General features: G+C 43.5%; 1 protein-coding gene across 13 annotated transcripts in view; it reads left to right on the top strand.

The window, feature by feature from the left end:
- The window catches only part of OSBPL1A (oxysterol binding protein like 1A), a 237,688-nt gene that overhangs the window by 29,306 nt on the left and 195,098 nt on the right, over window positions 1-13,284 (top strand). For 4 of the 13 annotated variants that reach the window (XM_078347899.1, XM_008979617.5, XM_008979616.5 and 1 more), the window contains 2 exons: window positions 1,197-1,282; window positions 2,905-2,979. The exons of 3 other annotated variants lie outside the window; for them this stretch is intronic. In XM_078347899.1, coding sequence (XP_078204025.1) covers window positions 2,935-2,979 — 45 coding nt within the window. In that variant the 5' untranslated portion in view covers window positions 1,197-1,282; window positions 2,905-2,934. Of the gene's footprint in view, window positions 1-1,196; window positions 1,283-2,888; window positions 2,980-5,886; window positions 5,993-7,464; window positions 7,612-7,664; window positions 7,721-8,807; window positions 9,154-13,284 lie in introns of those variants that run through there. 6 more of the 13 variants (XM_078347900.1, XM_035270758.3, XM_078347901.1 and 3 more) reach the window with 6 other exon arrangements.

The following is a 13,284-nucleotide window of genomic DNA, read 5'->3' as shown; positions in this document are numbered from 1 at the left end:
GCACTATCTGTAGAGTTCACAGCTTTCCAGATTGTATTAGTCCATTTTTATACTGCTGTAAAGAACTACCTGAGACTGGGTGATTTATGAAGAAGACAGACTTACCTGACTCCCAGTTACTCAGGTTTACCAGGCAGCTTGACTGGGAGGCATCAGGAAACTTACAATTGTGGTGGAAGGTGAAGGGGAAGCAAGCACAGCTTACCATGGGGGAGCAGGAGAGAGACAGTGAGCACTCGAAGCGGGACGTACCACACTCTTTCTTTTTTGGAAACAGAGTTCTGCTCTGTTGCCAGGCACCAGGCTGGAATGCAGTGGCATGAACTCGCTTACTGCAACCTCCACCTCCCAGGTTCAAGCAATTCTCCTGTATCAGCCTCCTGAGTAGCTGGGATTACAAGTGCCTACCACCGTGCCCAGCTAATTTTTGTATTTTTAGTAGAGACGGGGTTTCACCATGTTGGCCAGGATGGTCTCGATCTCTTGACTTTGTGATCCGCCCACCTCGGCCTCCCAAAGTGCTGGGATTACAGGCATGAGCCACTGTGCCTGGCCGTACCACACACTTTCAAACCATCAGATCTCATGAGAACTCACTCACTGTCACAAGAATAGCAAGGGGGAAATCCACCCCCATGATCCAGTCACCTCCGACCAGGCCCCTCCTCCAATTAGACATGAGGTTTGGGTGGGGACAAATCCAAACCATATCACAGGTGCTGCAGGAAATATTCTTTACTGACTCCTGATGTGGTACAGGTGTACAGAGGTTGCCATGCACTGCCTTCAGCTCCTTCATCCAGCCTCCTGATACAGATTTTCAAAGAGAGAGTTACTTGTCGTGAAATTTGTCAGGAAAACCCCTCTTGACCTGATGATGGCAAGATGATTAAAGACTTGGAGCCCTAGAGAAGAAGCTGCTGAGATCATCTAGCTCAAATGTAACCCCCATGGTGTCTCCCTGTACCCTTTTAGAGGTGAGGCCATCGAATCAGAAGGTGGCACCAGATCTTGCACCTGTGCCTTCTCGTCCTTTACACCCATTACACTTTATACAAGGTCACATATCTTGCCTTTCACTCATCAGCAATGCATTGTGAAGGAGAGTATTGAGGTAGCTTGTTATGGAGAAGTTAATTTTGTTATAAAATTACCTAGATATAATCTTAAAATACCTTGTATTTTTCCATTTTTAGGAAGAAGTAAGTCTAACTTGGGCTGGACACCTCTACATCTGGCATGCTATTTTGGACACAGACAAGTGGTCCAGGATCTTTTGAAGGTCTATTTATGGCTTTAATTTTTAACGACTACAACGAATATTATTGTTATAGAAATTTTAAGATGAAAGTCTTAGAAAAGCCACCTGAGTCATAGTGACTTATTTAAAGCAATAGTTCATCATTCAAGACACTTAATTAGGTTAGCCTGATTAATTAAACTTGCATGTTTAATCAGTAGATTTTTATATAACTGGCTTTTAAAAATTACAAAAGTGGGCATATTAATGAAGATTTTATTTTCAGTTTTATGAGTGTGACAGTTTAAAAAAATAACCAAAGCTTGCCCTAAATAATTAAAAAATGTCAATACACATGTAAAAATAAAAAAAAAAACAGTAAAAAATAATGTCAGAATCTCTTAGCACTGTATTTAAAGAGAATTGAAACTTCATATTTCTTTTTCTTTTGAGACGGAGTTTCGCTGTTGTTACCCAGACTGGAGTGCAATGGCACAATCTCGGCTCACCGCAATCTCCGCCTTCTGGGTTCAAGCAATTCTCCTGCCTCAGCCTCCCGAGTAACTGGGACTACAGGCACACACCACCATGCCCAGCTAATTTTTGTATTTTTAGTAGAGACGGGGTTTCACCTTGTTGACCAGGATGGTCTCAATCTCTTGACCTTGTGATCCACCTGCCTCGGCCTCCCAAAGTGCTGGGATTATAGGCGTGAGCCACCGCGCCCGGCCGAAACTTCATATTTCTTAATTCTGTGATGAATAACTTCTCATATACTGACATTTCTGAAATTGGGTTGCATCTTATAATTCATCTGTACGTTTAAATAATGGCATCATTTTTCCTGAAAAGTTATTAAATTAATAATGCAGGAAATGTGATATGTCATCTAGAAATCATTCTCCTTTTTTCAATATGACTGCTTCTAAAGTAGAGTGAAGATGTGTAGAATTTTTTTTAATGGAGACAAGGTCTCATTTTCTCACCCAGGCTGGAGTGCAGTGGCATGATCTTGGCTCACTGCAGCCTCAACCTCCCAGGTTCAAGTGATCCTCCTGCCTCAGTCCCCCAGGTAGCTGGAGCTACAGGCATGCGTCACCACGCCTGGCTAATGTTTTTGTATTTTTTAGAGATGGACTTTCACCATGTTGCCCAGGCTGGTCTCAAACTCCTGAGCACAAATGATCCGCCCACCTCAGCCCCCCAAAGCACTAGGATTATAGGTGTGAGCCACCATGACTGGCCAGGGTATGCAGACTTTTAATGAAAAGTACCTTTTAACTTTTAATTCTTCTACCTATAAGGTAGATTTTTACCTTTCATGAAACCTATATATATACACTACTATGTGTATATATGTGTGTGTGTGTGTCTGTGATATATATGTGTGTGTATATATATGAGATGGAGTCTCGCTATATTGTCCAGGCTAGCATTGAACTCCTGGGCTCAGGTGATTCTCCTGCCTCAGCCTCCCAAGTAGCTGGGACTATAGGCTCACACCACCATGCTGGCTTTTATTTTTACCACAAATTTAATTTATTGTTAGTAGTGACACCTATACGATATTAACAATTTTAATTTTTTAAGGCTTTGATATATTTTGAAGGAATTATTTTCACCATTGTGTATTTCTTGATATTTAAAGTGGTCATGTTTACTAGGCTGGTGCAGAAGTGAATGTGTTGAATGACATGGGAGACACACCGCTTCACCGAGCTGCCTTTACAGGACGAAAGGTGAAAATCATTTCGTGTTCAATGTTTATAAGTGAGGTGTTTGGAAGAGCAGTTACCGTTGTTTTCTCTATTATAACCATCTAACCAGCACCTGGAGAAAGCCACAAAAAAAAATGCACACACCAGCACTTTGGGTCAAAAGGCCACAGGATCTTTGAGTCAGACACTGAGGTCAAGTATGAAGGTCATGGAGACCCCCACCCTGCAGCATCCCAGTTAGGAGATCATTCAGTTTCTGCTTGTGCACTCCAGCAATGGGGAACTCTTGATTATTCTTTCTTTAAAAAAATAGCTTTATTGGGGTATAACTTACATTGCATAATATTCACCTGTGATATTGTGAAATGTATATTAGGTCTTTGACCTTGTATACTAAAGTTGTACAGAAAGATGGCTGGCAACCCCTAGAGGGCTTCAGTATGGGGGCCGTTCACCAGAAAGACCAAGGCAGGACTAGGGGATTGGGACTTTCAGCCCAACTTTGTAACCTCCAGGAAGGCGAGAGGCCCTAAAGAGGAAATTGCTTACCAGTGGCCAGTGGTTTAATCAATCATGCCTATATAATGGAACCTCCATAAAAACCTGAAAGGACAGGGTTCTAGGAGCTCCTGGGTAGCTGAAGACATGGAGGTTCTTGGATGATCACGCCCCAGGGAGGACATGGGTGCTCTGTGCCCTTCCCTCTGCCTTCCCTCTGCATTTCTTCACCTGTATCCTTTGTAATATCCTTTATAATAAACCAGTAAACATGTTTTCCTGAGTTCTGTGAGCTACTCTGGCAAATTAATGGAACCCAAACAGGGAGTCATGGGAACCCTAACTTAAAGCCCATCAATAGAAGTTCTGGAGGTCTGGACCTGCAGCCGGTGTGTTAGGGGTGGGGAGAAGTCCTGGGACTGAGCCCTCAGCCTGTGGGATTGATGCTAACTCTGGGTAGCTAGTGTCAGAACTGAATCGAAGGACAAACAGTTGGTGTTTGCTGCAGAACTGATTGCTTGCTTGGTGGTGGGGAGAACTGCCCTCGACTCACATTTGGTCACAGAAGTCTTCAGTGTTGCTTGCTGTGGAATGAGAGCAGAGGAAAAGCATAATTTGATCACATATTGTAAGTGTGCATTTCAGAGATTTTTACACATTTGCACAGATGTGTAACATCATCAAAATCCGTTTTAGAACATTCCTGTCACCCCAGAAGTTTCCTCATGCCTGTTTATATTCATCCCCTGCCCCTTTCCCATGCCCCCGGGTATCATTGATTTGTTTTCTGTCTCTAGATATTAGATATTTGCCTTTCCTAAACATTTTTTTCTTTTTTGATATAGAGTCTCACTCTGTTGCCAGGCTGGAGTGCAGTGGCACAATCCTAGCTCACTGCAACCTCCACCTCCCAGGTTCAAGTGATTCTCCTGCCTTGTAGCTGGGATTACAGGTGCATGCCACCACGCCCAGCTAACTTTTGTATTTTTTTTTTTAGTAGAGATAGGGTTTCACCATGTTGGCCAGGATGGTCTCAATCTTTTGACCTTGTGATCCGCCTGCCTCGGCCTCACAAAGTGCTGGGATTACAGGCGTGAGCCACTGCACCCAGCCACATTTTTTTTTTTTTTTTTGAGACTGAGTCTTACTGTTGCCCACGTTGGAGTGCAATGGCGTGATCTCGGTTCACTGCAACCTCCGCCTCCCATGTTCAAGCAATTCTCCTGCCTCAGCCTCCCAAGTAGATGAGATTACAGGCACCCACCACCATACCCAGCTAACTTTGCATTTTTAGTAGAGATGGGATTTCACCATGTTGGCCAGGCTGGTCTCAAACTCCTGACCTCAGATGATCCATCTGCCTTGGCCTCCCAAAGTGTTGAGATTACAGGTGTGAGCCACCACACCTGGCCTAAACATTTCTTGTAGATAGTATCATACAAACTTTTGTGTCTGGCTTCTTTAATTTAGCATAATGTTGTTGAGGTTCATCCATGCTGTAGCATGTATCAGTAGTTTGGTCCTTTTCATGGCCGAATAATATTCCACTGTAAGGATATGCCACCTTTTGTTTTCTGTTCAGTTTTTATTGAAAAGACGATCTTTTTGCATTATATTCCCTTGATACCTTTGTTGGAAATCGATTGATCATAAGTTAAATGTTTATTTCTGGATTTTTCTTTTTTTTTGAGACAGGGTCTCACTCTGTCACCCAGGCTGCAGGGCAGTGGCTCATTCTCGGCTCACGGCAGCCTCTGCCTCCCAGGCTTAGGAGATCTTCCCATGTCAGCCTCCTGAGAAGCTGGGACTACAGGTGTGCGCCACGATGCCTGGCTAATTTGTTGTATTTCTAGTAGAGACGGGGTTTCTCCATGTTGCCCAGGCTGGTCTTGAACTCCTGGGCCCAAGTGTTTGTCCGTCTCATTTCTAGGAATTCCTGGGTAGCTGAACACATGGAGGTTCTTGGGTGATCATGCCCCAGGGAGGATATGGGTGCTGTGTGCCCTTCCCCATGCCTTGCTCTATGCATCTCTTCATCTGTATCCTTTGTAATATCCTTTATAATAAGGCATTCCCAAAGTGCCGAGATTACAGGTGTGAATAATTAAGTTTTGATATTAAACAGTGTAAGTTCTCCAATTATGATCTTTTTTTGAAAAGTTATTTTGGGTATTCTCAGTCCTTCTCATTTTCATATAAGTATTGAGATCATCTCGTCAACTTCTGTAAAAACACCTATTGGAATTTTGATAAGGATTGTTGTGTTGTCTTGACTCTGTAGGTTAACTTGTGGAGGATTGTCATCTTAACTATATGGATTCCTCTAATCCATGAACATGAAACCTCTTCATTTATTTAGATCTTCTTTAATTTTGCTCAGCAATATTTGAAGTTTTTTTTTCTTTTTTCTTCTTTTTTGAGACAGGGTCTTACTCTGTCACCCAGGCTGGAGTGCAGTGATACAACTGCGGCTCTCTGCAGCCTCGAGGCTCAAGCGATCTGCCTACATCAGCCTCCCGTGTAGCTGGGACTACAGGTGCGTACCACCATGCCTGGCTAATTTTTGTATGGATTTTTTCTGAGACAGAGTCTTGCACTGTCGCCTGGGCTGGAGTACGATGGCACTATCTCAGCTCACTAACCTCCACCTCCTGGGTTCACACGATTCTCCTGCCTTAGCCTCCAAAGTAGGTGGGATTACAGGCATGCGCCACCATGCCAGCTAACTTTTGTATTCTTAGTAGAGATGGGGTTTCTCCATGTTGGCCAGGCTGGTCTCAAACTCCTGACCTCAGGTGATCTGCCCACCTCGGCCTCCCAAAGTGCTGGGATTACCATGCCCAACCAATTTTTGTATTTTTTGTAGAGATGGGGTTTTGCCATGTTGTCCAGACTGGTCTTGAACTCTTGGGTTGAAGTGACCTACCCACCTCTGCCTTGTAGAGTGCTGGGATTACAGGCGTGAGCTACCACTCCTGGCCTGATGTTTTCAACGTACAGATCTTGCAGTCCTTTGGTTAAATGTATTAACCAGCCTGGCGTTAATCTGTGGAATCTGGAGTGAGCTAATATCTCTGCTCAGTTAAAAACAAAACAAAACAAAACCAAAATTTAACAATTAAAAAAAAATTGTTTGTTTCTTTTAGAGACAAGTCTCACTAGATTACCTAGGCTGACCTTGAACTCCTGAGCTCAAATAATCCTCCTACCACAGCCTCTTGAGTAGCTGGGACTATAGGCATGCATAACCGTGCCTGGCTTTCAGCATAGTATTTAGGGTTCATTCCTGCATCTGCATATCTTAGTGCTGAGCCATATTTGGGCAGCAATAGGCTCCATTACTCAATCCCCTTAGGCTTCTCTGCTCTGCCCATGGATCTGTGTGGAGGCTGGAGGGTGCTTTCACAGTCCAGGCATTTCTCATTTCTTCCTCTGCCCTGACTTTTGCAAGGCCCCCTCTCATTTCTCCTGTAGATGTGTGGAGTTTCCCAGCAGCCTGAGTGCCTGGGAAGCTTACCTACTCCTCCAGTTCCTTCGTTTGCAGGGTTGTCTTGTTTTAGGCTGTTTTGCCATTTGCCTATGTGGTAAGCAAATAGTGACCCTCCAAAGACATTCACGTCCTAATCCCCAAAACTTGTAAGTATGTTAGGTTACACAGCAAGGGGAAGTTAAAGTTGCAGATGAAGTTGAGATTGCTAATCAGCTAACCTTAAGATAGGTTAGGACACTTGAGCCCCCCATCTCTACCAAAAGAAAACAATCAGTCAGGTGTGGTGGTGCACACCTATAGTCCCAGCTACTTGGGAGGCTGAGGTTGGAGGATCACTTGAGCCTGGGAGGTTGAGGCTGAAGTGAGCCATGATTTCACCACAGCACCGTACTCTGGCTGGGGCAACCAAGTGAGTCCACATCTCAGAAAAAGAAAGAAAGAGAGAGAGAGAGAAAGTGTAATAAGAGAGAGATGTGCCTATGAGGGAATGTCAGAAAGATGTATTCTGTCTTAGACAGTGAGGAAAGGGGACTGTGAGCCAAGGAATGTGGACAGCCTCTAGCAACTGGAAAAGCAAGGAAATGAATTCTCCCCTAGAGACCTTGCAACACCTTGATTTTTCCCAGGGATACCCATTCTGGACTTCTCAAACACAAAACTGTGAGGTAACACATTTTCTGTTGTTTTAAGGCACTGAGTTTGTGGTCATTTGTTACAGCAGCAGTAGAAAGCTCATACATGTTAATGGAAAAGCAGCCTCATGCTAGCAAGCACGTAAGTGTTCTCATTTGTTTCCTGCTGTATTTGCTACTTTTACTGGGTTACTGCCTTTTGTTTTAAGTCAGTTCCTCTGGCAGCAAAACTGCCCTGGTCGGACTTGTTTGGGGAAGTGGGGAGGAGTAGTAGCCTGTGGCTAGAAAGCTAAAAACTCCCAGTGTTCTTACTCCAAGTTCCTGCAGTTCCTCTGGAGTAACTGCCTCTCAGTGTGTCTTTAATGGATTTCCAGCGCCACAAAATGGTTCGTTTTGATAATTTTGTCCAGCTTTTTACTCATTTTTTCAGGAAAACAGTTCTCTTTTCATAGCTAAAAGTTTCATCGCCCCATGTGAATGATTTTTGATTATTTAAATAATATGCAAAATTAACTATGACATTGAGGGTATTTCTTGTTTATTCCAACTATTGTCCATAGTCCAACATGATACCTAAAGGCCATTTCGTAATCACATGGTTGGAAGCTTTATGTGAATTTATCATGAGTTAAAGAATGAATTTATTATTATATTGTTTCACACTTTTCATTCTTCTAATGACTAGATTTAACTAACTTTTAATACGTTACCATGAGTGATTCCGTATGTGCTAAGGATGATTGAATTAGTACATTTTATACGACTCTCGTCTATTTGTTATAAATTGATACTTATGAACCAGATATGAAGTCTTAACATAAGCTGAGAAAAAATAACCTTTTATAATAAACAGTAAAGGTTGTGGATAATTTCTATGTTTGACTTTGTGGGGTTTCAGATATAAGTTGCAGATGGCTTAATTTGGCTATGTGAACTACTTGCTGTTCCCCTTTATAGGCTTGTATTTCTCATTCTTTTCTACGTACCTAAGAAAATTCTATTGTCATCTATTTCCACATGGCCCAGATCTACCCATTCAAAGTGCTGCTCAAATGTAATCTCTGTAAATTCTTTCCTAACATGTATCTGGAAGGAAACTATACTCTTCCATATTTCCTGGGCACAGTATATGTAGCACTTTCATTCATCTTCTACCTTGTATTAGTGTTATTTTTGTCTGTGTCTTTTTTTTGTTTGTTTTTGAGATGGAGTCTTCTACTGTTGCCCAGGCTGGAATGCAATGGTGTGATCTCAGCTCACTGCAATCTCTGCTTCTCAGGTTCAAGTGATTCTCCTGCCTCATCCTCCTGCGTAGCTAGGATTACAGGTGTATGCCACCATAGTTTGTATTTTTAGTAGAGACAGGGTTTCACCATGTTGGCCAGGCTGGTCTCGAACTCCTGCCTTCAAGTGATCTGCCCGTCTGCCCGCCTCAGCCTCCCAAAGTGCTGGGATTACAGGAGGGAGCCACTGTACCAGCCTGTTGTTTATGTCTTAACTCTGCTACCAAGTTGCATTAATCTTGCTAGCAAGGAATTATCACGTCTTGTTTTTTGTGTCCTCCATGAACACAAGGTAAGTTTTACCTCCCTCTCTATAATTACCTAGATCAAATAAGTTCATTTATCTATGCTCAGCTCTTTGCAGATTTGGCCATTTCTGCTATTTTCTTGAACTTTGAACTAAGACTTAGTTTGACATAAACATCAGTATGTCCTCACTTAATATACAGTAAGTCCTCACTTAATGTCAATGGTAGATTTTGGGAAACTAACTTTTGGGTAAACGATGTATAAGGAAACCAACTTTATCATAGGCCAATGCATATAAACAGGAGTTGAGTTCCCACCGCATAATTCTAGTCACAGAAAACATCACTGCCAGGCGTGGTAGTACATGCCTGTAATCCCAGCACTTTGGGGCACTGAGGCAGGCAGACTGCTTGAGCCCAGGAGTTTAAGACCAGCCTGGGCAGCATAGTGAGACCTCACATCTACAAAAATAAAAATTAGCCAGATGTGGTGGCATGTGCCAGTAGTCCCAGCTATGTGGGAAGCTGAGATGGGAGGATCACTTGAGCCCAGGAAGTTGAAGCTGCAGTGAGCTGAGATCACGCCACCACAGTCCAGCCTGGGCAGCTGAGTGAGACTCTTTGTCAAAAAAGAAAATAAAATTACACTTCTAAATAAAGAGCAAACACGTCTAATACTAACCATTGAAATAAATGTGAGCTATTCATACTTTTAGAAAGATTAGTAAAAACAAGTCAGTTAATTATTTGCCCATTTATTCCAGTTCAGGTGCCAGGGTGGCTGGAACCTATCCTGGTAGCTCAGGGAGCACAGGGGGATCCAGGCCTGGACAGGATGCATCTTGTCCCAGGGCCACTCACATACACACCCACACTCACACTGGGACAGTTCAGATATGCCGGTTCACCTGACATGCACATCTTTAGGGTGTGGGAGGAAAACAGAGTACCTGAGATACCCACATGGACACCAGGAGAACATGTGAACTCCACACACACAGTGGCCCTCTCTAGGAATCAGTTTTTTTGTTTTTCTTGTGAAGGTTACAATGAAACGATATTGAAAGAAACATGTATTTTGAAGATCTGCTGTATTTTGTTATCTTTTGTCTTAGAAAATAACATTTAGCTGAAGTTACATGATTGTGTTACATAGGGAACATTTAAAAATGTATCTAAGCATGATTGAATTATACAAAAAGTTTAACTTCTAATTGTTCTCATGAAAAGAATCAATTTATCTTATTCCTATGTGATCATTTACCATGAAGATAATTTTAAAATACCTTATGATGCTGTGATTCAGTAAGTAGAATGTTCAGTTGAAAAGGGATTTGGGGCTGGGCGGGGTGGCTCACGTCTGTAATCCCAGCACTTTGGGAGGCCAAGATGAGTGGATCATGAGGTCAGGAGTTCAAGACTAGCCTGGCCAACATGGTAAAACCCTGTCTCTACTTAAAATACAAAAATTAGCCAGGCGTGGTGGTGTGTGCTTGTAATTCCAGCTAATTAGGAGCCTGAGGCAGGAGAATTGCTAGAACCCTGGAGGCAGAGGTTGCAGAGAGCCAAAATTGCACCACTGCACTGCAGCCTGGGTGACAGAGTGAGACTCCATCTCAAAAAAAAAAAAAAAAAAGAAAAAAAAGGAAAAGGGATTCAGTTTTTTATAAAGCACTTTTAGTTCTTATCCTCTGGAATATTTTAAAAATGCAGCTCCCTGGAAGGGCAGTGGCTCATGCCTGTAATTTCAGCACTTTTGGAGTCCGAGGCGGGTGGATTACCTGAGGTCAGGAGTTCAAGATCAGCCTGGCCAACATGGTGAAACCTTGTCTCTACTAAAATACAAAAAAATTAGCTGGACATTGTGGTGGCTGTAATCTCAGCCACGTTGGGAGACTGAGGCAGGAGAATCGCTTGAACCTGGGAGGTGGAGGTTACAGTGAGCTGAGATCGTGCCATTGCATTCCAGCTGGGTAACAAAAACGAAACTGTGTTTCCAAAACGCAGCTCCCCAAATTTTGAGGGCCCTTTGGGCTTTTCTTGGTACATTAGTGCCCCCTAGTGTTCGTTTGTAAAAATCAGAATGCCAGAATTTAAAAATATTGTATTTAGTATTTGTTCTTTATTTTTCAGATGCAGTTAGAATTCTGAAGTTTTTATGCCTTTTCTAATCAGTTTAAAATAGGGATGTGGTGTGTATGATAAATATTTGTATTGTGGCACTGACCGTTTAGCAGAATTGAGAATGCTTCTATTAATTTTTGTTTATTTAGAGACACAATCTCATGCTTTTGCCCATGCTGGAGTGCAGTGGGGCCCCCATAGCTCACTGCAGCCTTCAACGCTTGGGTGCAAGAGATTCTTCCACCTGGGACTACAGGTGTGTGCCACTGTACCTGGCTAATTTAAAAAAATCTTTTCTAGAGACAGGATTTCACCATGTTGCCCAGGCTGGTCTCGAACCTTTAAGCAATCTTCCTACCCCAGCCTCCAAAAGTTCCAGGATCACAGGCATAAGCCACCATGCCCAGCTGAGAACACATGCTTCCAGAGCCAGGTGTAGTGGCTCATACCTATAATCCCAGCTACTCAGGAGATGAAGGAAGGAGGATCCCTTGAAGTCAGGAGTTCAAGGCCAGCCTGCGCAACATATCAAGACCCACCCCCCATCTCTCTCTCTCTTTCTCTCTCTCTCTCTGTAGACAGGGTCTCACTCTGTCACCCAGGATGGAGTGCAGTGGTACAATCTCAGCTCACTGCAACCCCCACCTCCAGAGCTCAAGCAATTTTCCCATCTTAGCCTCCCAGGAATTAGAAACACAGGCATGTACCAGTGTACTCTGCTAATTTTCTGTATTTTTTTGTAGGGATGGGGTTTCACCATGTTGCCCAGGCTGGTCTGAAACTACTGGGCTCAAGTGATCCACCTGCCTCAGCCTCCCAAAGTGTTGGGGTTATAGGCGTGAGCCACCGTGCCCAGCCAAGACCCTCATCTCTAGGAAAATCAAAATCAGCTGGATGCAGGGCATGTGCTTGTAGGCCCTGCTACTCCGGGGGCTGAAGCAGGAGGATTGCTTGAGCCCCAGGAGTGTGAGGCTGCAGTGTGTGGGCTGAAATGGCACCACCACACTCCAGGTTGGATGACAGAGCAAGACCTTGTCTCCAAAATAGTAAATAAATGAAATAAATGCTTTCTACATTCTGGGTCTTAGAAATTCTCTCTCTCACCTCACATACAGAAAATATGTATAATCCTGGGCTTCAGGTTTCCTGGGAGATCATCTCTCATGTTTACTTGTTAAAGGCCCACTATCTGTCAGGTGATGGCCAGACAACTTGACATCTATTGTTTCATTTGATGGAAAACAACTACCTTGAAATAATATATGTCATTTGTTCTAGATTGGTTCTCAGGGCAGCTGAAACAGAGAAGAGTGGGCAGCAGGTTTATGGAGTGCTCGTGGCACCACACCTGTGGAAGGGGAGTGGGGAAGGAGTGGGCAGGAGTGGACGAGTCAAGTAGAGCTGCAGTCTCCAGTGATGCCTCAGCCTTTCTACTGTGTGCAAGGCTTTGCAGAAGAGATGATGCTTCACAGTGGTCCCTGTTGGGAATGAGAGGCCAGGCCTTTATACCCTGAGATAGTCACAGATACAGGCTGCTCTGGAAACCCTCATCCCTGGAGCTCTGAGACCGTGTATACCATGCCCTTTTTATGCTGGAATTGCTGCTCTCATCCATTTACCGTCAAAATTGGACAAGAGAATACCAGGAGACACCTACGTTTTTCATCTGTATGCTAAACCTGTTCTTCCATGTCCCCATTGTGTACAACCCTACTTTGTTTGCTGATCAAGTTCAATTACTTCTGCTAAGATGGTGACTATTCTTGCCTGCTGGTCCTTGGATGCAAGGACCCCAGCATTCAGGTAGCCTTTGGTGCCTCCTAGCATATGAATCAGAGCATTATCCTTAGGTGTGGAATAAACTGCCCCAAAATCTACTGAAGCCAACTAGGCACTGTGCTCCCTTCTGTTATAGGAAGTGTGAGATGGAGTAATTCTTTTTTTTTTTTTTTTTTTTTTTGGCAGAGTTTCGCTCTTGTTACTTAGGCTGGAGTGCAATGGTGCAATCTTGGCTCACCGCAACCTCCACCTCCTGGGTTCAAGCAATTCTC

The sequence above is a fragment of the Callithrix jacchus genome, chromosome 13 (assembly GCF_049354715.1).
Source record: "Callithrix jacchus isolate 240 chromosome 13, calJac240_pri, whole genome shotgun sequence".
NCBI lineage: Eukaryota > Metazoa > Chordata > Mammalia > Primates > Cebidae > Callithrix > Callithrix jacchus.
The sequence above is the reverse complement of the archived record's forward strand: the minus strand, read 5'-3'. Positions and strand labels throughout refer to the sequence as shown.